Raw genomic sequence first — 25,633 nt, 5'->3', positions numbered from 1 at the left:
CACCGTACACAAAATGAGTTAATTTGTCTTTGTGTGGACTATACAAGGTCATGCCTTAAGAAGATGATTGAGAAAAAGGTAAGGGAGCAGCCTCAAAATACACGGCTGAAAGTTGTTATTGATTTGAATGTAAATGGAAACACCATTAACTGAAATGAAAATATTGTAAGACCCATAATGTTCTGATCATTAAGGAGGCATCTGCATTATAGTATTTGCCTATCAACATTTAAAATGATCCGAGGAGGCTTGAGAAGAACCCGTTTGGTCAATTAAACCAAACATGTGCGATTTAGCATCAACACGTCCCGCCTTGTAGTCAGTCGACAGCACTTCATAGTTCATATATTGTATCATTGCAAAAATACATCATGTATATTTTTCAGGGGAAGTCATGCATTTCCAGTTTCTCATAGTTCACTGCGTAGTTTATTTGGCGAGTCGACTTAAATTACCTGACATGGTTCCAGATTGCTTAAGGACTGTTGGTATGGCAACAGCAGGAAAAACAGTGGAACAGGTAGAGAGCAGTGTGCCAGTACTGTGGGTGTCAGTGTGGATGGTTTGTACCTGTGACGGGCGTCTGATTCATTATAAATGATGAGTTGTCAGCATGTCGACTACCTGCCAGTTCGGTGATGAAGGCCAGAGTACGTGTCGGAGAAGGTTAAACCTGTGAGGAACCTAATACAAGGACGTTGTTCCGGACAGGCACATTGTTGTGTGTGGGTGCAGACAAGCAGCAGTTAAGGGAGAGGATATCTTTGTGTTAGGAGTCAGGACAGAATTTCTCATTCAGCAGAAGGGATGGGATGAGGACACACCAAAGTATTTAAGAGTGGTGGTGGGGAAGTAATTACCCCCCCTGCAGCTGCAAATGAAGTGACCCATTTATCGCTCAAAACAAGTGGCTCACAATCTTGATATCACAGTGTAGTAGCAGTTTCTCTGCAGTGTTACATTTCATGAAACAGTCATCTTCATCTGCAAGGTCTGTCAAAATCAAGTATCTAAAACCAGGGGTTCTGAAGGTATCTATACTAAGTATCAATTTAGCTTTTCATTAACCACTGTCATGATAAATATTAAAGTGGTCATAAAAATTAATCAGCTTAAAAAAGAATAAGATAATACATACATTCATGCATACATACAGGTCAAAAGTTTGGGCACATCGCATTCAATGCAATACAAATGATGATCCCAACCCCATTGAAAAAACAAGAAATTCCACTTCTTAACCCTGATAAGGCATACCTGTGAAGTGAAAACGTTTTCAGGTGACTGCATCTTGAAGCTCATCGAGAGAGTGCCTAATGTGTGCAAAAAAGTAATCAGAACAAAGGGTGGATATTTTAAAGGAAGTAGAATATAAAATATGTTTTCAGTTATTTTACTTTTTTTTGGTCCTGTACATAATTCCACGTGTTCATTCATAGTTTTGATATCTTTTTTGGAAATTTACAATGTAAATAGTAATGAAAATATCGAAAACGCACAAATGATGAGGTGTGTAACTTTTGGCCTGTATCACCCATACAATTCAATAAGTGATTCTTGGTGTACCACCCATGACACACGTATAAAACTATAAGACTTATTGATCCAAACAACCAAGTAAATTTTGAGGTCACCCGATCAAGGCATTTTCCCAGCCTTCTTGGGTGTGCTGAATGACGTTTGCTTAAATTTCACAATGAATAAGATTTAAAAATTCAAATCCATGTGTCTTAGTTCATTAAAAATGCAAAGGCTATGAAAAACAAACAACAAACAAACAAACAAAAAACAACACTTGGTTTCAGTTGGCTACAAAATAAAGTTTAAGCCATGTAAAACTTTTTGATCTGACTTTAATGCTAACAAACTACTGCAATCCTTTCAGATTTTAGTTTGACTGTCCATGTGTTGGTTTTATTGTTTCCTCTTCCATACTCAAAGCATGTAGCCATATTTTCCATTATTTACTCTGTGAGATGGAAAATTTTGCTGTCAGTATATACTACTCACATACTTGCTCCAATTAAAAAACACACTTTTCGCAGAATGTCAAAATGAGATGTGTTCGCTGTAGGCAAGGTGTGTATTTTATGAAAGTTGTTTGTGGGGAATGAATACATTTTCTTTATCAGTTATGAATACATTTTCACCTTAGAACTTTTACTTTGCATCTTAACTCATTTGCTTCCAAAAACGTATAAATACGTTCTATTTTTAATTGTTTCAGTGTCCCAAAGAAGTATTTATACGTCTTTTACGTTTTTGTTGTTGTTTTTTAAACAAGACGTCTGGGTCATGATTCAATTTAGCTCCAAAGCACAAAGCTATAGAGGTAGATTTGTGTCTTTATTATTCAATCAAAAAAAAAGTTGCTTCAATCAAATAAAAAGTTGCTTCAATCAAAATATGTATTTTCAATCGAAGAAAAAGTCACTTCAAAAAAAAGAAAAAAAAAAGTGTTTAAATGCAAAAATAAATTTGAAACTCAGAAAAAATGTATTTGAAAACTATTTTTCTTTGATTGAAAAACATTTCTTTGATTTAAGTCGTTTTTTTTTTTTTTTTTTGTGATTGAAACAACTTTTTTGATTGAAGTAATCTAATTTTGCGTTTGGACCACATTTTGGCAGGACATTTGTGTCTTTATTATTCAATCAAAAAATAAGTTGCTTCAAACAAAAAAAAACATTTCTTTTCAAAAGAAAAATCACTTCAATCAAAAAAAAAAAAAAAAAATTATCGTAGAAAAAAAGGTTTGAATGTGAAAAAACATTTGCGACTCAGAAATTCGCATTGAACACTTCATTTTTCATTGAAACTGTTTTCGTTGATTGAAGCAATCCTTTTTGTGTTTGAGCCATATTATGGGTAGGACATTTGTGTCTAAATCATTCAATCCCTATAAAAGTTGCTTCAATCAAAAAACATTTTTAATCAAAGAAACACAAATCATTTGCAAAAAAAAATTTTCGGGGGGAAAATATTTTTTTATTTGAAATACAGTGCCATCCATAATTATTGGCAACCCTGGTTAAGATGTGTTTTTTAGCTTCTAATAATTTTTTTTAATTCAAATAATATGGGATCTTAATGGGAAAAAAAGAGAAAAATCCAACCTTCAATACAAGTGCATTTATTCAGTGGGGAAAAAAATCCCACATAAAGAAATAATTATTTGACATCAAATAATGTGTGTCACAATTACAGTGCCTTGCAAAAGTATTCGGCCCCCTTGAATCTTGCAACCTTTCGCCACATTTCAGGCTTCAAACATAAAGATATGAAATTTAATTTTTTTGTCAAGAATCAACAACAAGTGGGACACAATCGTGAAGTGGAACAACATTTATTGGATAATTTAAACTTTTTTAACAAATAAAAAACTGAAAAGTGGGGCGTGCAATATTATTCGGCCCCTTTACTTTCAGTGCAGCAAACTCACTCCAGAAGTTCAGTGAGGATCTCTGAATGATCCAATGTTGTCCTAAATGACCGATGATGATAAATAGAATCCACTTGTGTGTAATCAAGTCTCCGTATAAATGCACCTGCTCTGTGATAGTCTCAGGGTTCTGTTTAAAGTGCAGAGAACATTATGAAAACCAAGGAACACACCAGGCAGGTCCGAGATACTGTTGTGGAGAAGTTTAAAGCCGGATTTGGATACAAAAAGATTTCCCAAGCTTTAAACATCTCAAGGAGCACTGTGCAAGCCATCATATTGAAATGGAAGGAGCATCAGACCACTGCAAATCTACCAAGTCTACCAAATCTTCCAAACTTTCTTCTCAAACAAGGAGAAAACTGATCAGAGATGCAGCCAAGAGGCCCATGATCACTCTGGATGAACTGCAGAGATCTACAGCTGGGGTGGGAGAGTCTGTCCATAGGACAACAATCAGTCGTACACTGCACAAATCTGGCCTTTATGGAAGAGTGGCAAGAAGAAAGCCATTTCTCAAAGATATCCATAAAAAGTCTCGTTTAAAGTTTGCCACAAGCCACCTGGGAGACACACCAAACATGTGGAAGAAGGTGCTCTGGTCAGAACTTTTTGGCCACAATGCAAAACGATATGTTTGGCGTAAAAGCAACACAGCTCATCACCCTGAACACACCATCCCCAATGTCAAACATGGTGGTGGCAGCATCATGGTTTGGGCCTGCTTTTCTTCAGCAGGGACAGGGAAGATGGTTAAAATTGACGGGAAGATGGACGCAGCCAAATACAGGAACATTCTGGAAGAAAACCTGTTGGTATCTGCACAAGATCTGAGACTGGGACGGAGATTTATCTTCCAACAGGACAATGATCCAAAACATAAAGCCAAATCTACAATGGAATGGTTCAAAAATAAATGTATCCAGGTGTTAGAATGGCCAAGTCAAAGTCCAGACCTGAATCCAATGGAGAATCTGTGGAAAGAGCTGAAGACTGCTGTTCACAAACACTCTCCATCCAACCTCACTGAGCTCGAGCTGTTTTGCAAGGAAGAATGGGCAAGAATGTCAGTCTCTCGATGTGCAAAAGTGATAGAAACATATCCCAAGTGACTTGCAGCTGTAATTGGAGCAAAAGGTGGCGCTACAAAGTATTAACGCAAGGAGGCTGAATAATATTGCACGCCCCACTTTTCAGTTTTTTATTTGTTAAAAAAGTTTAAATTATCCAATAAATTTTGTTCCACTTCACGATTGTGTCCCACTTGTTGTTGATTCTTGACAAAAAATTAAAATTTTATATCTTTATGTTTGAAGCCTGAAATGTGGCGAAAGGTTGCAAGGTTCAAGGGGGCCGAATACTTTTGCAAGGCACTGTATTAGCACGCCTGGTGTTAATACTTTGTACAACCCCCTTTTGCCAACAAAACAAGGTCTGGGGACTGAGATGGCCATGGGAGGAGCTTGATTTTGTGTCTGGTGAACCATTTCTGTGTAGATTTGGCCATATGTTTAGGGTCATTGTCTTGCTGAAAGACCCATTGATGATCCATCTTCAGCTTACGGGCAGAGGGCAACAGATTTTGATTTAAAATGTCTTGGTATTTCAAAGCATTCATGATGCCATGCACCCTAACAAGGTTCCCAGGGCCTTTGGAAGCCAAACAGCCCCACAGCATCACTGACCCACCCCCATACTTCACAGTGGGTATGAGGTGCTTTTCAGCATGCGCATCTTTCGTGGCACGCCAGACCCACTTAGAGTGTTTGTTGCCAAAAAGCTCAATCTTGGTCTCATCTGACCAAAGCACACGGTTCCAGGCTTGTTATAGTCGGGCCAATACGGTATAACTCACCCGCTGAATCAGTGGGCGGCCTGAGCTTGTTTCGTTGAGACGAGATGGTCCGATCTAGGTGTGATGACAGACTGAGAGAAGCCCACTTCACAAAGATACGATGTTGGAAATTGTAGCACGATTTTGAGTGCTCTTGTAGCGATGTCAGGATGTTCCGGAATGACTTTAATCCAGAACCTCGGTAGAGCTGTTGTCTCAAATGTACAGTATGCTTAGGGTTGCTCTCATTTGCGATCTCTTCAAGCTGATCCTCCTGTTGCACAGACATGCTCGAATCACTCGGGTTATTCACAAACGGGTCACAAATCCACTCTTTTGCAGTTCAAGGGTCTTTAGTGATTGGGAAGTAGTGTAGATGTTTTTTTGTTCGAGGTTGTAGGCTCATCTTCTGGCTCGTCAGATGCCCTTTTCACTGTAAAAAAAAGTCTGTCCAAAGACGTCTTTTTTTTCAGTCATTCTAGTGTTTGGGCTAATTATTTCCAGGAACAAATGTGATGCGCCCGCCCTATGTCATACGTTGTTATCGAGGACAAGCGCACATAGATATACAAAACAAGATGTACTGCTAGCAGTCCAATCAATGGATTTCTATGACGACATTCTATCCTGTAGTTTTATATCTAGAGTAGACAGGGATATTGGTGTGTTAGTGGGCACAGGGCAAAGTTAATTCGACCAGAATGCAGTCGTTAATAAATTATTATTTCTGTGCGGCCCAGTAGCAAATGCGCCACGGACCTGTACGGCGGTTGGGGACCCCTGCTCTACGTATCAAAAGCCCCTGTATAGAGAAACACAATAAACCCAACCTCGTGCGCTTTTATTCCTTGGGTTTACTTCACCTCAGTGTTAGAAGACTCACGTGTTGTACAATACAAGGGGCAAGGTGAGCTACATAGGAAATGCCACATTAACATGTAATAAGAGTGACGTCACTAATTAGTTTGCCCTTTGAGAAAGGAGTGTGTGTTCATGGCAGTTTTCAAAGAGACTAATTGTCTGTGAAGGTTACAAGAGTTTCAAGCACTGAGGTGCACTTGTCCTGGTACTTGGGTAAGATTATGGTTAACATTTGATATTTCCAAATATTGTCTCAAGGTCCTCATTAGCTTTATCTTTATTCCCATCTTCCTCTTCTACAATGTTATCCCTTTTACTGCAAATTCAATATTGCAAAGCCAGTGGAATTTTTTTTATCATTGAAACAATACTACTGTGATTTGCATTGTGTTTGAAAGCATAATTATAGCAGTTCCACATACAGTGCAAAGTGCTTAAGTAAAGAGGACCGTGTGCTTATTCAGAGATTTCTTAGAAGTGAGACCTTTGTTTGCAAAAATGCATTCTAACAACAATGTGAGTTATTATTCTTTTAAAAAAAAAACCTCCAACCAAATAATTATGGTTGATTACACCTTTAGAAGTGAAACTGAAGGTTTGACAATTATAGCATAACTACGCAGGCTGGACTGACGTATCCTGCATACAGCTAATCTGATTGTGAATTAGCGCTCAAAAACAATGGACATACAGTCTACCATCTCCGTGAAGTTGGCCCCCCATCAGACGTAAATTGATATAAAAATGAGGTCAATCGTTTGTGCTGTAAGCAGTTTGGTTTGTTCTATCGTTTTGCGATATCTTTAATTCTTATATGGGTCAATCTGAGCAGTGGTGCTAGAAGTGGGGTGCTAAGGTGCTTTTTTTGTAATAACATGGTCACCACCTGACACCTTGCTTGCTACCTTGCTTGCTTGGAATAAGGCACTAAAAGGGCGTTAAACCGAGGCCTACTGGATTTTTAGTTTACAAATGAGTTTGTGTGTCATTGCGCCGTCTAGCTGCAGGGAATTGCATTACAATACACAGGCGCTATTATTTCCAATACAAGAACTCCAACACACACTAAAGGTGAAATAGAACGCTGTCTTTGTAGTAGCCTAGTAGTAGTACGTAAATTATGCAGAATGCGTGTATACTGCAATTGTGCACGGCTTGTATGCAGGTGCTTTGCATGGTTCAACAAGCCAAATTTAAGACTTCTAAAGACTTTTAAGACCATAATGAATAAAATTTAAATTTTTAGATCGATACTGGCAAAAAAAGTATAAAAGATTTGAGGTATAATTGGAGGCCCAGAATTACTTGCAAAGTATATGAATTTATTCCCAGCTCTTTCACACAGAGAAACAAATGAGCACTAAGTACAGTACTACTAGTAGTTGTTGTAGTAGTAGTAGTAGTAGTGAAGCAGTAAAGTAACGTCAATAGATTTTTAAGACTTCAAAATTGTATTTAAGACCTTTTATGATATTGTAGGAGAATTTTAGATATTTAATTTAAGGCCTTAATTCAATTGATTGGACCCTGCTCTGAGTGATTTCCAGCGCCCCGTAATCTGAGGTTAACCAGCCCCCCATTTTGATTAAAAATGGTGTCAATCATTTGTGCTTTGAACATTTGTTTGTGCTGCAATGGTTTTGTAGATGTTATGCTTTTAATTTGTAGTGCTGACGTCACGCAGCCCCCATTTATGGCCAAACGGAACCGCAATGCCATTCGTTTGTGCTAGGTTTGTGTGGAAAAAATTTCTATCGTTTTGTCGATATTAATTTTGAGTGATGACGTCACTCGTAGCTCTTCCTTATCCTAACTCCCACGTCTGTTAGAGTGTACCAACTCTCTCAATAACAGATGGGTGTCCAACAACTAGCACAAACGTGGCTCAAATGGATGTCACCATTTCTGGTCCATTTTGCAGGAAATGGAGGGCTCAAGATATTAATTCCCAGTGATGACGTTACTCGCAGCCAGTGTTGTTAATTTTACTTTTAAAAAGTAATTAATTAGTTACAAATTACTTCTCCCAAAAAGTAATTGCGTTAGTAACTCAGTTACCTGAATGTAAGAGTAATTAGTTACTTGGCAAAGTAACTAGTGATAATTATCATGTTTTTTTTTTTTCCTCAAAAAAACAAAAAAGAAAAAAAAAAAAAAAAAAAGAAAAAAAAAATCAACAACAGGTCACAGAATGTGAAGCTTAAAGGGCTTTGGGGACAATTGGCCCTAGCCCAATTCTTTACCCTCCACTTAACTAGACACAAGGGTATTGCGATAACTACCGGTAGATAGTAACCTTTGCTATGTGTGGAAGTCATATAAAGTTGTGAATCAACCGTTAAAGTTGTTAAAATTGCTCCCGTTATTGCATTATTTCCCTTCTGTCTACTTTCAACATGTGTAAGTTTTAAAACGGTTTCATCATTTAAAGATAGATTTAAGTGAAGATTTTGCCAATTTAGGAGCATTTTAGATAAAAAAAGCTATTCCAAGGTTGCTTTTGTTATGAATTTGCGCAAAGCGGTACATAGCAGAAGCATTTGATTTTAAACAGCATTTTACTGTAATTAGCAGCTGAATTTGTATAAATTACAAAATGCTACATTTGCATGGCATAAGGATCACAAGCATCCACTGGAAATATGACAAAGATCCATAATGTAATACCAATCCAGTGCTAATGGGTTTTAGAATATAACTAATTGACCGGGACCAGGATGTTGCAAAATAGGCCTCAGAATGTTGTATAGTGCATTGGTTGAGTCCAGCATGCTCATGAGTACACGTTAATGTTTATCAATCAATGTTTTTACAAGCACCAACTGTTAGTATGAGATTCGGAAAATGAGCAGATACTGGAGTGCTGGGAAAATGAGCAGATACTGCAGTGTATTTTAATAAAATTTGATTGTTTTAAGATGACTCAGGACTTCATTTTTTGGCAAACTGTCATAAACAAACCAAAATATAACTGGTCAGACTGATAAATTATAGATAAGCCAATGAATCAAGCATTGGTGTGACAGAGTGGAGTCACCTTCAGACACAATTCATTTGGAAAGGACGAGCTTGACGCATGCTTGACAAGATGAGTGATGAGGTCACATTTCACAGTTAGTGATTGTTTTTTTTATTCACAGTCATGACTGTTTTTCAAGAATCCAAAATGTCACATACAGTTCTTCAGGTATGTAATTTGAGCCATACAGATGGTACATTGGACTGATATCTTATGAAGAAGAGATTGTCTATAATGCTCTATATCCAAAACATGAGGTTTCCTAATGCATATTCTATTAAAATCAGTCCAATTATTTGACTTCAACTGAACAAAGTAAAAGATTAAAAGGGGATCCAAAACACAAAGGGGATAAGGATATACAGAAGCCAAAATAAAACTCATTTTTACAATGTGTCACTGCAATAATACTGACAAGTCTCCAGGGCGATTTCTTATCTACACACCTTCATTCCAGGTACCAGATCTAACACACACCCCCCCATACTGAATATCATGCATTGATCTGGCTTCTAGAGAGAAAGCAAAACCCGGAGAAAATGTCTTTATACAAACTGTTACTGTACATATAATACCTCTAAATAAAAACTTTGCAATTATATAGGTAGAAAATTCCTCCAAGAATCTGTATTTGCCAATTTGCGGTACAGGGCGTACAGCAACTCTGCCAAAGCAAACATAGCACAAACAATACAATACGATTGAAAGAAAGATGATACAAAAAGAACAAAACAAAATCAAAGTACAGGACGCACAGAATATGAAACGGAACTTCAGTTAAATACAAAGAACAAACATTTACGTTAAGCAACAATATCAAGTTCACACTTTGTCTTTTGTCGTGGTGCTGTGGCAAATAACTTATTGTTGTCAGTCGCTCTTCCTTTTCTTAGGGCTGGCACATGTCCAAAGTTTTAGCCCAGTGCATGGTTGAGATACAGTGAAACGAGAGCCATAGTTTGGTTTCTTCATCACCTTTTTTTCCCCTTCCTTTCTTCATTCTGAAGGCATTCAGGTGAGTTTCACTTAAGTTCACTGAATCACCGACAATCTTCTAAGCAATGTTCTTGATAGCGTTCTCATTCAACTTTTCCATGTAGTTTCTAAGATCCTTGGAGTCCCCTAGCTCAATGTCCGGACATACCCACTTAATCTCACTGGTTTGCATTAACGCTAACGGGCTAAGAACAGGACATCCATTACTAGCTTTAATTTTGGAAAATGTGGTGAATTTCACCTTCTTTCTCTTGGTTGTAGGGGAGTTAAGAGACTCATTCCTGTGATCCCGAGATCCTCCAGCACAGGAATTTCCATGCAAAGCCCCTCCGTTTAACAGTTGGCTTCCTTCCTCGGGGGTTCCACCAAGCTCGTCCGGTTGCTGTTGCTGCAAGCATAGGCCCTCTTCTTGTCCAAGCCAAACCCAATCATGAGAATGGGACATTGTCTCTGGTGCCTCAAGGGACAGGTGCTTGCTTCGGTACTTGTATGTGTAAGAGATGCAATTAATGAGGAATACCAGGATGGCCAGGCAGAAGACTCCTAATAGGGCGTACATACCGATCTCCAGGTCGGTCATGGCTCTTCGGGTTGGCAGATCGTCATCAGTGCTGCGACTACGTGGATGCTCAGCCTGGTTTGGAAAGTCTGAAAATTCACTTTGGATTTTTTCCCCAGTGCCGGCAGAATGACGCCCTCCATTGGCCCTCACTGGGACGTGGCCCCTAATGGTTGTAGCTCCACGGTTAATTAGCCCAGTTTCCATATCAGATATGGATCCACCATAGTGAGGAGTATCGGGTCGTGTACGCCGCTCTCCTGAATACTTATAGAGCTCCTCTGGTCCTCCAAACCTCACCTGTACGTTGGCCATGCCAGAGGCTAAACTGGTTCGCTTCTTTCCATTCTGGCACATCTCGGACATGCTCATTTCAACACGTACGAGTAAACCTTGACCTTCACCCTTTGCCATGACGACCGGCCACTTCCAGGCTGCATTGCTCTTTACCACCACTACCCGCTCGTCCAGCGTGGTCGCAGTCAGTGTGAAATGGGCCGGGTTGTAATTCTCGAGTGGAGTCATCGATCCATCGCTGAACTGTAGCCAGGCACTGATGAAGGACTCCTAGTGAAGTAATACAGAAGAGTTTTAGTATCGTAGGAAAATGTCATTAAATAAAACATTAAAATCAAACATTTGTATATTTTAAAACAATCATGCTTCACATGAGAAAAAAAAATAGTGAGATCAAATAAAATGACACCACCCCCCCAATCACAGTCACGACACACAAATCATCAATATATCATTGACAATTATTGTACGAGGGGCATTCAAAAAGTAATGCACTCAAGTGCATTGCTTTTACCAATCTTGTTCATATTTGGCACAAACATGATCGGAGACACCTTTTTGCGATTGTTATATGTGTTTTTCTTATTTTCAGATTTCTTAAGTTTAAACTAGCTTTCAAAATGGCCGCCCCTCTTGAAGCTCGTCAGAAACAAAGAGCTGTAATCAAATTCCTTGTTGCAGAGGGAGAAACCCCCCTGAGGGTTAGGGTTTGTGGAGGTATACATTGAGACTCTTAGGAAGCTCAAAGCACAAATTCGACGTGTTCGGCACAACTTGGACATGGCAAACGTGCTCCTCCAGCATGACAATGCAAGTCCTCACACAAGCATCAGGACCATGGAGGTCATCACTTCATTTGGATGGACTGTGCCATATTCTCCTGAATTGGCACCGTCAGACTACCACCTCTTTGGTCCAATGAAAGAAGGACTCCAGGGCAACCGATATGGTAATGATGATGAAGTGAAAACTGCTGTCAAAAATTGGCTTAGAGATCAACCAGCTGAGTTCTACAACACTGGTGAACATGCCCTCGTTCAAAGGTGGGCTGTAGCTCTTGAGAGAGGTGGAGACTATGTGGAGAAGTAAAAAGGTAATCCTCACACTTGTACCTTTATTTTAATGTATAATACGTATTGCTATTATAATTTGTACATAATAAAGTTGGGTGCATTACTTTTTGAATACCCCTCGTAGTACAAAACAAAATAGAAAACTCTTATCACATATTTTCTGATGATAATAAAATGAACTAATAGTAAAAAAAAAACCAAATAAACAATGTATACAAGGTCAACAAAAATATAACAGGAACACGTTTGAGACACCATAGGACAAACAAGATGAGGCCCTACTTTTCTGAACCCTCACCAAGGCTTCAGTAACCCAGTATGCAAACAAACTTTGAAAATAACTCTGAAAAACAATAATATTCACCCCCTCCCCCACAAAAAAATAAATAAACACACACACAAGGATAGGGGAAAGTGAATTCCAAGTGCATCCTAATTATATGAGACAAGGAAATTTATCTCCTGAAGACAAATAATATTTTCTCTCCAAGGAAAAAGTCGGTTTGGCTTCTGCCATTTGAAATTATAATGATCACAACAGAGCTGGTTCACTGGTTGAATATGCAAATCAAAGGGAATGATTCCCAACGTAAAGTTAATGATGAAACTAAAAATAAAAAGAATACAGTTTTATTATTGCTATGTCTAAACCTGAACTTGTTAGCCAAACATACAGTAGGAGCAGCTCAGTGCCAAAACATTACACACTGAATGTGCTTCTCCTGCAACAATAACACTGCATGAAAATCAAAACCTTTACCTGTTGAGGCGCTTCGATGACTTCCTGCGTAGTTGCAGTGGCGACAATGGCACTATTGCTCCCTGGGCTGAGGTTCAGGGATAGCGAGAGTCCAGAAACTAACTGTACTCCCAGCTCTGTCACACTCACTTTATCATCTAGCACCTTGATACTCCTCTCAGCCAGGACCAATGACGTCAGAGGAGACAATACCTGCAAAACATGGAGGAAAAATATTTATTTCTTTGTATAAATTGCATATGGCGGAAAACACTCAGGTGACTTGAAGTTCCGCTCTGAGACCCCCAATTTGACCAACTTTCAAAATTGTCCTATATGCATGTGTGCTACATCACTGGAAAGCTTAAAATTTATTTTTCTGGGGAAAGAAAAATTTGAACAGGAGGGCATTTTAAAAAAAACAACATTTTTTTTAAACCCTAACTGGAGGTGAGAGCACGCGAGAGCAGAATTAAAGACGCCATGGTTTTAACGAGATATTATCACGTACTTACCTCGTTTCGATCCAAAAAGTCCATGTAGCATGTATCATCGAGTGCAAGACACCGATGTGAATGGTCACACCCCGATTTTTGGGGGATTTTATGGGTGAAACATGCTAATATAACAAGGGTCGCGATGCAGAAATCGCAGACAATAAGGAGTGGTCCAGATGTTCTTTTTTATATATTTACCCTTTAAACGATTCTCTTTCATTTTTTCTTTGTTTGGATCGAGTATTTATCATCTAACATATATGGGGAAAATGTGACAGTAACAAAAAAAAAAATTAATCAATAGTTATGAGGTAGATATTCGTGACTTTTTTACAGACGCCATTTTTTTCATTGTGACGTAATTTGTTTAAAAGTTTAAAATATGCGACTGAATAATTTAAGTGTTTTTTTTTAAAATGCAATATTAGATATCAAATAATGATTCTAAGATAAAAATAAGACATTTTTATTAATAAATATAATTACTTACCATCTTTTTATGGCTGGGGTGAAACAAAAGCAGTTGCGCGACGTCTGTAAACGGGGGTTTCCAGCGTAAAAGCGACAAATTAAAAATAGTTCGGGGGCTTAATGCGCCATGAATCTGCTACGGCAGTATATAGACATATTGTTCTATCAAACACAACAGTTCTTTTGGCTTAAAATACAGCAGTTTGTTTTAAGGAGGAATGCAAGAGCAGAAACTGCTTTTTCAGCCTTGTCTGTATTTTCCTCCATATACTGTATGTAAGTAATTCCCACAACAGCAAGGTGAACTACTGAACAAACATACATAACACAATGAACGCTCTTGAGAGAATTAATTAGAACTTTCCATTGATCTACATAATAGTCAACCCATGCTATATCACAGTTCCTCTTAGCAGATTTTTCTTTTGTTATCACAGCTGGTACTTAATTTTCTATACCGTTTGTACAATATGTTTGTTTTAGCCATTGCTCCCGGTGTTTCACAATATACTCTATGTGGTTACAGTAGACACACCTGCTATTTGTGTCTAATTGATCCCAATCGAGAATGATTTAGGAAAACAATATACATAAATCACCGGTTCAAAACCCAAAAAGTCCTCAATTTTTTTTTTACCTGTTCTGTTCAGCTGTGGTGGTAAAGCGAATTGTCTTTATAGGCTGAAACAGTTCTAATATTCCACATGGGAGTGTGGCCTTTTTGGTTTACATTTTGTTGTTTTTCGTAAAATGCATCCAGACAGAAAAGAATATTGGAGGACGCAGAGAAAATAAAAATAGAGGCAATAGTGATAAAAAAAACTATGATTGAATACACATGCTACCTAACGTAAGTAGCACTGCTATCTTGATGTGACTACTCTTACCAGAGAACACAACTGAGGAGGGGGTTTACCCAGCAACCAAAGAACAAGAAGAGGGAGGAAAGGTCAGATTTAAGTGGGACAGAGTAAGGGTAAGTTATGTATCGTGGGGGACCCAGTATCAGGACAACCTGTGAGTACAAGTGAGTCACCCTTGTACTATTGAGCTATGTGATCGCTAATCCTGGCCTCAACAGTTTTATGTTTACCTGTAAATGTGTAGTTGCACCTAGTCATGCATGAGCCCACTCTAATGTATGTGTTTGTTCATTCCCCGTCAGTCCTAGGGGCAGTTGGCATGGTGAACCACCCTACCCGCAGTCTTTGCTGATGAAATACCATCCGCACGCCGGTCTCTGAGCCCATCCGAGGCACCCCCAATAAGCCTTAAGGAGTACCCCCCCCCACCACCAAAACGACCACATTCTTCAATAATTTTAAACGAAATGTATCCCAAAAAATTTAAAAGATTTGAACAGATTTTGTGGAAAACAAACAAAAATTGATCCTATGTGGGGGTGCAGTTAATGTTTTAATACATTATTTATATTATTTCTACTTCTATTTCTATCATTTTAGGTGGTTTAAGAGGAATACTACACTACTACGCACAAATAAAATTATTTGTTCTGTATTGAATGAGAATTAACATTATTTACCTGCATAAATGCAAAAATTGGATGGGCACGTGGACAAAAGTTCCTCAGGCTCCTTGAAACATTAAACTGATCAATACTGAGATCAGACATGATTTTGTTTTCCTCTTTATCTTACAGCCAAGAACAGCACAGTCTCTCCGGTATTTGTGTCAGTCTTTCTAAAACACAGAATGGCCCCATGCGTACTCCTGGGGATCGAGGTCAAACCACCAGTTTGTGTAATTTGTTATGTGCTTGCTCGGGGCAAGGGAAAATTAAAAAAAAAAAAAAAAAAAGCAAAAGTGCCTAGGGACCTCCTGCTAGCATAACATTAGTTTGCATTTAAAATTTAGAACTATTATCTGGTGGTGACAGTTTGGATAAACAGGTTCAGTGACGTCCCAGCTTTGGCCTTTTGGATCCCCTGCGTCCACATATATTGCACCTAAAAGCCTAGAAGCTGCCACTGCTAAGGTTAATATAAACCAGTTCTTCTCAAATAGTGGGGCGCAAAGCGATGCCAGAAAGGTACATGGGACCTCACGGAACATACATTTTCGCCATAATAGGATAAGGTGTAATTGCACATCCACTCAGTGGGTGGCAGTGGTGCTCTAATTTTCAGAGTGCGCTCAGTATTTTTGCATTAAACAAGCACACACAGCAAAGAGTAGGCTATATGAAGTCTCCCAAAAGCTAAGATGAGGAAATATGACAAAGAGTAAGTAGCGTTTGGCTTCACTTTTAATACAGTGGGAGACGAGGAAAGACCGGTATGTTTATTGCATCTAAAAATGTTGGCAGTGGACAACATGAAGTGATTTCAATGAAGACATCGCTTAAAAACACTAAACTCCAATCACATTGATGAGCCGCTTGAACTTTTTTCAGTGAAAATGTGCCGAATATTGCCAACAATCGTCCCGCTTTGTGAGTGCTACATCAGTAAACTAGCGAGCACTGTTGGCGTCATACAAGCTGCAAAAATTAAAACTATTCCTCTGTCTAATGATGTTTTATTATTTTTTTGACACATCGTTCTGATTTAATGTTGGTGATCAATTTAAATTTATCATCATTTATTAATTCTATTAATTTTTATTTTTCAGTTCCAAATAGTCAATATGTGCCTTAAGTGTTTGTTTTTTTTAACTCAGGCAAATTGCTGTTATACTATATATACTTTATTGTAAATAGATCTATATTTTTTTCATCAATGCTTACAAGGAAACAATATTACGCAGAGGTGTGCGAAACATTAAATTCTTCCAGGTGGCGTGACAGAAAATAATTGAAAAGCACTGATATAAACGTACAGATAAAACAGTCAAATGACAAAGCGTGCAAGTTCCAAATTGAAATTAAAGCTGGTAAATATATATATCAATATTGGTGGCATGCTTTATCACCATATCACGTAGCCCCACCCAGAAAAGAAGTGATGAAGGAACAAAGTTCAATATGCCTAAAATACAGTAGGTGATTTGTCAATAAAATGGATATAATACCTGTATTTTGGTCATTCCTGTGCTTCTACCAATTATGACTTGGCCTTCCCACAATTGAGCAATTTTTGGGTCATCCATCCTCAGAAAGTCCCTCACCAATTGGGTCACATCCACTTGCCAGTCGCTACCCAACAAGAATTTGTGCTGGCCTTGCTCATCTTCGTCACCAGCATCTTGGATCTCTTCACTTTCGGATACAAAATGTGTGAGAACTTGAAGGGTGGTGCTCTGGTACTGGGGTGCGCAAGAGTTTTCTGTTCTCCTCTCGCCTTTGTTGTCATCCTCCTTGTCATCATACCTGAAGCAAGAGCATGTATACACATAAGGAATCGTAGGATATACTAGAGGTTGGTTTTGCAGGGGTAAAAGTCCATTTACTTCTGTGAAATTATTACATTCATAGCCTGCGTGATCTGTGGTACTCGCTGGATTTCTGACCTCCCATAAGTCATAAGACCCTCGGTATTTTCAAAAACCCATTAAAACAGCTTCAAGAGACAACCTGCTGCCATGCTTGCATTCTCATTTTGTTCTAAAGGGCAACTAATATTTTGCCATTTCTCCCCCATTTATTGTGCACATGGCATATACCCTTTGTAAGATGGGAAAGAAAATGTTTACAAAGCCATACTCGGGGTTCCTTGAGATAATTTTCTTGTCCGTTCCATCAGGTTGTACAGACTTGTTTCTTGTAAAAAGTATCACAAAAATAAGCTGTGAACTTTTAATTGTATCTATTTTCTTTTTAAAAACACAATTTACATCGTTGCTTTATGGTATAACCTAAATTAAAGAACCACACTGTATTTTTGCAAAATGATGTTCTGGACACTGGTTGTATCCACCACAGAAGAGAGCCAAACATTGTAGTGTTATTTCAAATTAATGACAAAAGTACAACTAAAGAGTACTCCTAAAGATGATTACTTGACTCAGAATCCAATGAAGAAGGAAACATGAGGAAGCATCTGATACTAATATTCCAGCGCCACTTACTGCCATGTTTGTTTTCTCTTCATTGTGTGCATTTTTTGGCTGGTGTCACTTATACTCAGGATAGACTTACAGAAAAAAATACAGTGCCTACTATAACGTATACGCAGCTATACATCATGTAGTTAAATGTTGTTGTACTTTGTCCAGTGACAATAATGGCTTTCTATTTCTACTTTACTTGCACAGAAATATGGATATGGCGGAAAACACTCAGGTGACTTGAAGTTCCGCTCTGAGACCCCCAATTTGGCCAACTTTCAAAATTGTCCGATATGCATAAGTGATACATCATTGGAAAGCTTAAAATCTCGTTTTTTCTGGGGGAGTAAAAAATTTGAACAGGAGGGCTTTAAAAAAAAAAAAAAAACCCTAATTGGAGGCGAGGGCACGCGAGAGCAGAATTAAAGACGACACGATTTTAACGAGATTTTATCGCGTACTTACCTTGTTTTGATCCACAAACTCCATGTAGCATGTATCACCGAGTGTCAAGACATAGCTGTGAATGGCGACAGACGGATTTTTTTGGGGGGATTTTAGGGGTGAAACATGGTGATTTAACAAGGGTCGCGATGCAGAAATCGAATACAACAAGGAGTGGTCGAGATTTTCTTTTTCATATATTTACCCTTTTAAACGTTATTTTTCAATTTTTCTTTGTTTGGATCGAATATTTATCATCTAAAATATTGGGGGAAATGTGACAGTAACGAAAAAAATACAATTAAGTGATAGTTATAAGGTAAAGATCCGTGACTTTTTTTTTTACAAACGGCAATTTTTTCATTGTGACGTAATTTGTTTAAAAGTTTAAAATATGCGAGTAAATAATTTTTTTAAGTCGTTTACTACATATTACATATAACTACATATTAGACATAAATTCATGATTCTAAGCTAAAAATAACATATTTCGAATAATAAATACGATTACTTACCTTCTTTTTATGGCTAGGTTGAAACAAAAGCGGTTGCGCGACGTCTGTAAACAGTGGTTTCCAGGGTAAAAAGGACAAATTAAAAATAGTTTGGGGGCTTATTGCACCATGGATCTGCTATGGCAACATATAGACATAATGTTCTATCAAACACAACATTTCTTTTGGCTTAAAATACAGCAGTTTATTTTTAAAGATGGGTGCAATAGCAGAAACCGCTTTTTCAGCCTTGTCTGTGTTTTCCGCCATATACTGTATCTACAGGGGTGAAAGTGGATAGAATTTCTTGCCGAACCTCCCTGACATAAAGGTCGGCATGGAGCCAACCTTTTTGTTTTAGTAGGGGGTTTAAACCTCCTAAAACTACCGAAATACAAAAACTGCTTTTGGCACAGTTATAAATATAGCACACAATAAAACACAACAGGTTTCACACACACTGGTTAGCACATCCGCCTCGCAGTTATGAGAGCAAGGGTTCAATCCTGGGTTCCAGCCTTCCTGTGTGGAGTTTGCATGTTCTCCCCGTGCTTGCGTGTGATTTATCTGGGTACATCAGTTTCCCTCCACATCCCAAAAACATGCATGATAGGCTAATCGAACACTCGAAATTGTCCCTATGTATGAGTGTGTGCACAAACGGTTGTTTGTCTCCTTGTGCCCTGCGATTGGCTTGCAACCGATTCAGGGTGTACCCCACACACTGCCCATATTTAACTGGGATTGGCTCCAGCGCTCCCGTGATCCTCGTGAGGATAAGCAGCTCGGAAATTAAATGAGTGGATGAAAAGTTCACACATGCATTATAGCATTACACTGAAACAAGGCAGAAATGAGAAACTGATTTCCATTCAAAATCGTATTTTTTCACTGATTTACAAAATGCCATCTAAAACTCCATCTAATTTTTATTTTCCCTCATTTCCTCAAATCTAAATGCAAAACCTAAATTTTAACTATTTAATAACATAGGATGCACATTAAAATTGAAGAAAATGTAGATATTGATTTTTTTAATAATAAAGATATAAGTAACATACATTAACAAAAAATAACTGACTTACACTATGCACAGTGAAATGGAATATATTTTGAAGATAAAGCAAACATTGACTTTTTTTAAAATTACCGTAATTTTTGGTCTACAAGCCTTCATTAATGCTCATGGCTGTGTCATTTCATAATTATGATAGTATTACGGCAGTCTAATGGCTCTACTGTCAAAAAAAGTATTACCAAATACCATAACTGGCAATTAATGAAGCAATTGGAACAGTAACTGAAAAAAAAAACCTAACACAGAACATGAATTTTATTATTTACATCTGTAGCACTGCAATGCATGCTAGGAGGCATGTTGGACGACAACAGTGTTGACTGCAGGTGGAAGCTGAGGTTGACGGTCTCCCCCAAGGGAGCAGTGATGAGCAAATGAAGCTTCTTGAAGCATTGAAGCTTTGCAGCCAATTGGTACAAAGCTTCATGGTGATTCATTTGGTCTTGTCATAGTCCTATAATGCCGCTGTCAAATGAAGTGTTACCGGTTTATATCTTTTGGTGTAAATATCCTAAAATACAGTGAGGACAGCTGCGACTTATAGTCCAGTGCGGCTTATCTATGAACGAATGCCGTTTTTTGTGTGAAATTTGGTTATAGTTTGGTGCGCTTTTCAGTCCGAAAATTACGGTACAAGGATATAAATAAGTTGCCTTTCACAAATTAACAAAAATAATTCCAAAGTACACATTGACATAGAAGATGTTCTGAAACTCCCAAACAAAATGAAATAAACCTCATCAACTCTTTCTATTCTCTGAGAGATCCGATCAATTTTCCGTTGCATTGCCATTTTAATTAAATAAGCTTGTTTTTTTTCTGTATTTGTTGTTCCAAAAAACAGGTGCAATTGAAGTTGAACCAATCAGAGCTTACTATCCATGCTGATCACATTTCAGTATGTCAGCCAATTGAACGGACAACAGAGTCCAGGTTTTTTTTTTTTTTTTTTTTTTTTGTGCACAGCAACGCGATTTGTCAGATACAAAGAAACACTAGGAAGAACTACATAGAATAAATGAATGAATAATAAATATTGATGGATATTGATTACACTACACATTACACTTATTGTTAACACTTGTATTGTTAGTAGAACGTTCTTATTGGAGATGCATGCGTGGCAGGGTGTGTTTTAAACATGGGGTTTTGACAGTTGGCGTCATATTTTCGGGATCAAAGCCATGTTCCGTCCCCGAATCTTTTACCAGAACGGCGTTCCGGCCCACTTTCACCCCTGCATATCTACCAATTCAAACATTTTTTGTCCACCTTTGGTAAAAAAAAGGACTATGTGAAATATGTTCATCACCGTCCCTCTCTTCCTTATACGATTTATTCTCTTTCACTGTGACAGTAGATCTATTTCTTCATCCTATATATTATCTTTTCCTCCTAATGCTTAAAGATAGATTTTTTGCTATTCAGCACATCAATTGTAACAAGTGTATTACCTCTAAACGCTTTCAGCCTTCCCAATCACCTTTTTTTCCTTCACCACTTTCACCATGATTCAGTCACTTTTGGAGGTTCTTTGGCACTCGCTTGCTATCAGAGGGCAGAGGTGTGGGTCCAAAAAGGGAGTGGGGGAGTGCTGATCTTGGGAGACTGTGACAGTTTCCATTAGGTCTAATGAGCCACAGCAAGTCAAGCAGAAAAACAGGCGACAGGTGAACATGCTGTGGTCCTATCGCTGGCTTAGTTCTGATAACGGGGCTCCCCCACAACACGGAGCCGAGATGAGATTTATGCTTCACAGGCATACACGAGGTCAGGTCATGTTGGGGTCACTGGGTAAAGGCTCAGTAAAAAGTTAATAAATGAGACATCTTGGTGAACATAAAATCTACACACTTCTGCTGCATCTTATGAGATCTGTTTTTTTTTGTTCTTCGGAACATGTACACTATGCAACATGAATGCACTGATGAAATCCCTGATCAGTTTTGGCAGGGGAGGGGGGGTGGGATGGTTGGATTTGTGTTAGACTGCCCCCCAGTGGGATCTAGAGTAATTAGAAGTGACACATAAGTACATAGTCAATCATCATTAACTAAAGCATCTAACGTATGACGTGAAGACTTAATGACAAATACTAATGACACATCCTTGTATTTTGTATTTCAGGACAAATACCTCAGTCACCATATTAACCTCATGTTTTTCACAGTGGTTAACTTTACTCGCACGGATGTCGAAGCTTAATAAAAAAAAAATCCACATATCAGTGACTTTATACGAAAGAATGAACAACATTTCAAAAGTTTAAAATATTTCACTGAGGACCTCTGTTGTCAATGTTGTTTGCCTATTTTAGTCTTTGCAAAATTAATGTACCAAAGGTTATTGTGTACTGCATTGTGCACTGTTTCAACTTTATTATTACTATTATTTACTATTATGCGCCTTTGTGTGGCTTAAAAAGCGCTCTGAAAATAAAATGTATTATTATTATTATTATTGATTATTCATTTAATATATTATATATACATATATATATATATATATATATTTTTTTTTTTAAAAATCCAGTTTTTTTATTTTTTATTTATGATATATGAGCATATTATAGTGGGTGAGGAGAAAGCAGATCTGCATTAAAGTTCAGAGGCCGTAGGTTCAAATCCAGATCATGGTTTTGATGTATGTTTAAGAAAAGCAAAATACAACTATTTGTCCATGGTATTCAATACCGGCAGACGTAATATATACTAGTGATGTCGCAATTGCATATTTTCGGACGCATATATGAGACACTTGATTCTGAGAATCTGCCGATACGGAGTCCTGACCCAATACCAAAAAAAGTCCCAAAAATGTTACTGTCCCACCGTGCCGCCTTCATAATGTAAATTATTTTAAAATAAGAATAACGTAGAAAAATGCTTGTCTTTGTTAAATGCTTCATTGGGTGAGTCCACTCAAATTCACTCACACTTTGACGCTCACGCTGCTGAGCTCAGCCTCTCACTTACACAATGAGTTGCCAAAGCAAACAAACAGTCAAGTGAAAAAATTAGGACTCCCCATTAAATATTCAGTTCTTTATTAAGAAATGTTCACATCTCAATGTCTGATCTTGTTTTTTTTTTATCACTGTAAAAAAAAGTGATGTAATTGTAGGTAAACAACGACAATTAACACTGTTTTATTCATTAAACCAAGTATATCAACGAAAATGCATATTCTAACTTAGGAAAACGTTAGGACACCCTCCTACCTAATAGCTAGTGTTACGCCGTTTGGCTAAAATAACTTCACTCACACACTTTTTGTAGCTATCTACCAGTCTTTAAAATCGGTCTGAAGAAAGTTTGCCCCAGTCCTCAACGCAGAATACTTTCAACAGTGAGATACTTAAAGGGGGTTTCTTCCATGTGCAGCCCATTTCAAGTCGCCCCACAGCATCTCAATGGGAATAAGATCTGGGCTTTGACTCCGCCATTCCAGGACTCACCATTTCTTTTCAGCCAGTCCTTGGTGGATTTACAGGTATGTTTTGGGTCATTGTCATGTTGCAGGGTCCAGTGTTGCCTCAGCTTTAATTTTTTCACAGATGATCTCACATGTTCCTTAAGCACCCTCTGACACATGATAGAATTCATGGTGGATTCTATGATGGTGAGCTGGCCAGGTCCTGCTCCATCAAAGCATCCCCAAACCGTGACACTTCCACCTCCATGCTTCACAGTTTGTATGAGGTTCTTTTCCTGGAATGCTGTATTGGGTTTACGCCAAACATGTCCTCTGTTCGGATGTCCAAATAATTCAATTTTAGATTCATCTGTCCAAAGAACATTATTCCAGAAGTCCTGGTCCTTGTCTACATTCATTCTGGCAAACTTCAGTCTGGCCTTCATGTTCTTCTTGGAGAGCAAAGGTTTCCTCCTTGCACACCTCCCATAAATGTTAAATTTCTGTAGTCTCTTTCTGATTGTAGAGGCATGCACTTTAACATCAACATTAGCAAGAGCCTGCTGTAGGTCCCATGATGACATTTTAGGGCAGTTGGCAGTTGTTTAGAATGTCCTCCACTTGTAGACTATTTTCCGGACAGTGGAATGGCGGATTTTATATTATTTTGAGATCTTTTGAAGTCCCTTACCAGACTCATAAGCGTCTACAACATTCTTTCTGAAGGCCTCAGACAGCTCCTTTGATCTCACCATGCTGTTTTCTCTCACTTTAACAGTCAGTCACTGTTGAAAGTATTCTGCGTTGAGGAGTGGGGCAAACTTTCTTCAGACCGATGTCAAAGACTGGTAGATGGCTACAAAAAGCGTTTCACAGAAGTTATTTCAGCCAAATGGGGTAACACTAGCTATTAGGTGGGATGGTATCCTAAATTTTTCCTCAGTTAGAATATGCATTTTTGTTTATATATTTGGTTGAGTGAGTAAAACAATGTTAATTTTTGTTGTTTACCTGCAATTAAATCACTTTCTTTTCCAGAGATAAAGAAAGACAAGATCAGACATTGATGGTGAGGGAGAGAGGCTGTGGAGCTGTAAGAGCATGAAGCAGAAAAACAAACATATATCTTTAATTAAAAAACATGATCCTCTGAAAAATGGTGCGATTGGCCCGATTTCCGATCACGTGATCGGATCGGGACACCTCTAATATATATCATAAAATAAAAGGTCCTTGTATACCTGTGAATATTCTCATTCATCTGTCATTAAAATTCTTTGGACATTGAATCGATTGCAACTGGATTGTTTTTGGTTGTGAGACTAGTGCTGTCCTAACTATGTCTTGTTGCATGAACCGATGAAGCTTGCCTGGATCAGAGGCAAAACATCTTCAGAGATGACAAAAAAAAATCCAGATGTGGGTAAAATGCAAACTGAGGGAAACCAAACATTAAAATACAAAAATACAACTAAACGGTGTGCTGTGACAAATTCAAAACCTTATTTAACTCATTTGCTCCCAAAAACATATAAATAAATTCTATTTTTAATTGCTTCAGTGTAAGGCTGCAGCTATCGATTATTTCAGTAGTCGATTAATCGATGAACAAGTTAGTTCGAATAATCGAGTAATCGGATAAGGAACACGAAAAATTAGAATACCTGAGCTGAGCCTCAAACAGTATTAAAAAAAAAAGAGGATCTATGTACAACAAAAGAACAGTTGGCTAACACACATAGCAAAAGTCCGCTAGCTTAAATGCTATAAAATGCTTTTTTTTTTTTTTTTTAAATGCTCTTAACAAATGGTTCACACACATATTCCCGAAAAACCAGTTAAATATGCCTATAAACTAAATTATGAATGTATAAAAAAAAAAATAGCTCAAACCAAAACTTAGCTTACGTTGGTCTTAACAGGGAGCAGTTGGATTCAGCCATGTGAAACGATGCAGACAAGAGGGCAGTATATCCATCCTAATCAATAAAACTAAATGCAAACACTTTCAAAATAAACCATTACAACTAGTTAAACGAATACTCGAAGCAGTAAAATTTAATTCGAATATTTTTTTTCTAATCGAATACTCGAGTTAATCGATTAATCGTTGCAGCACTACTTCAGTGTCCCTAAAACGTATTTATACATCTTTTGCATTTTTTTTTTTTTTTTTTGACAAGAGGCATCTATAGGTTCGGATGTATCTAAGATACAATGCACAAAGCTCAAAACCCATTTTAAAGCAATAAAACTGGCCACTGGAGGTCAGTAGCGCATTTGGTAAGAACTCATCTCGGGCCAAAAAAGGAAGTGAAGAAAAATAGTCAGGAAACGGAAGTTGGAGGGATCTTGTGAAGACAGGTGACAATTTGAGAAAAATGTGGAGAACGGCTGGAAAAAAAAAAGG

The 25,633-nt window shown here is 37.9% G+C and overlaps 1 protein-coding gene across 2 annotated transcripts in view; it reads right to left on the bottom strand.

Annotated features, from left to right (window-relative positions):
* Window positions 1–9,234: 9,234 nt before the first annotated feature.
* The window catches only part of si:dkey-112m2.1 (transmembrane protein 132C), a 357,076-nt gene continuing 340,677 nt past the window's right edge, over window positions 9,235–25,633 (bottom strand). For both annotated transcript variants that reach the window (XM_057818295.1, XM_057818296.1), the window contains 3 exons: window positions 16,819–17,116; window positions 12,842–13,033; window positions 9,235–11,278 (listed from right to left, as the gene is read on the bottom strand). In XM_057818295.1, the coding sequence (XP_057674278.1) occupies window positions 10,211–11,278; window positions 12,842–13,033; window positions 16,819–17,116 (1,558 nt within the window). In that variant the 3' untranslated portion in view covers window positions 9,235–10,210. The remainder of the gene's footprint in view (window positions 11,279–12,841; window positions 13,034–16,818; window positions 17,117–25,633) is intronic.

This window comes from Corythoichthys intestinalis, chromosome 17 (genome assembly GCF_030265065.1).
Source record: "Corythoichthys intestinalis isolate RoL2023-P3 chromosome 17, ASM3026506v1, whole genome shotgun sequence".
Classification (NCBI taxonomy): Eukaryota; Metazoa; Chordata; class Actinopteri; order Syngnathiformes; family Syngnathidae; genus Corythoichthys; species Corythoichthys intestinalis.
Note: the sequence above shows the minus strand (reverse complement) of the source record. Positions and strands in the feature narration are given on the sequence as shown.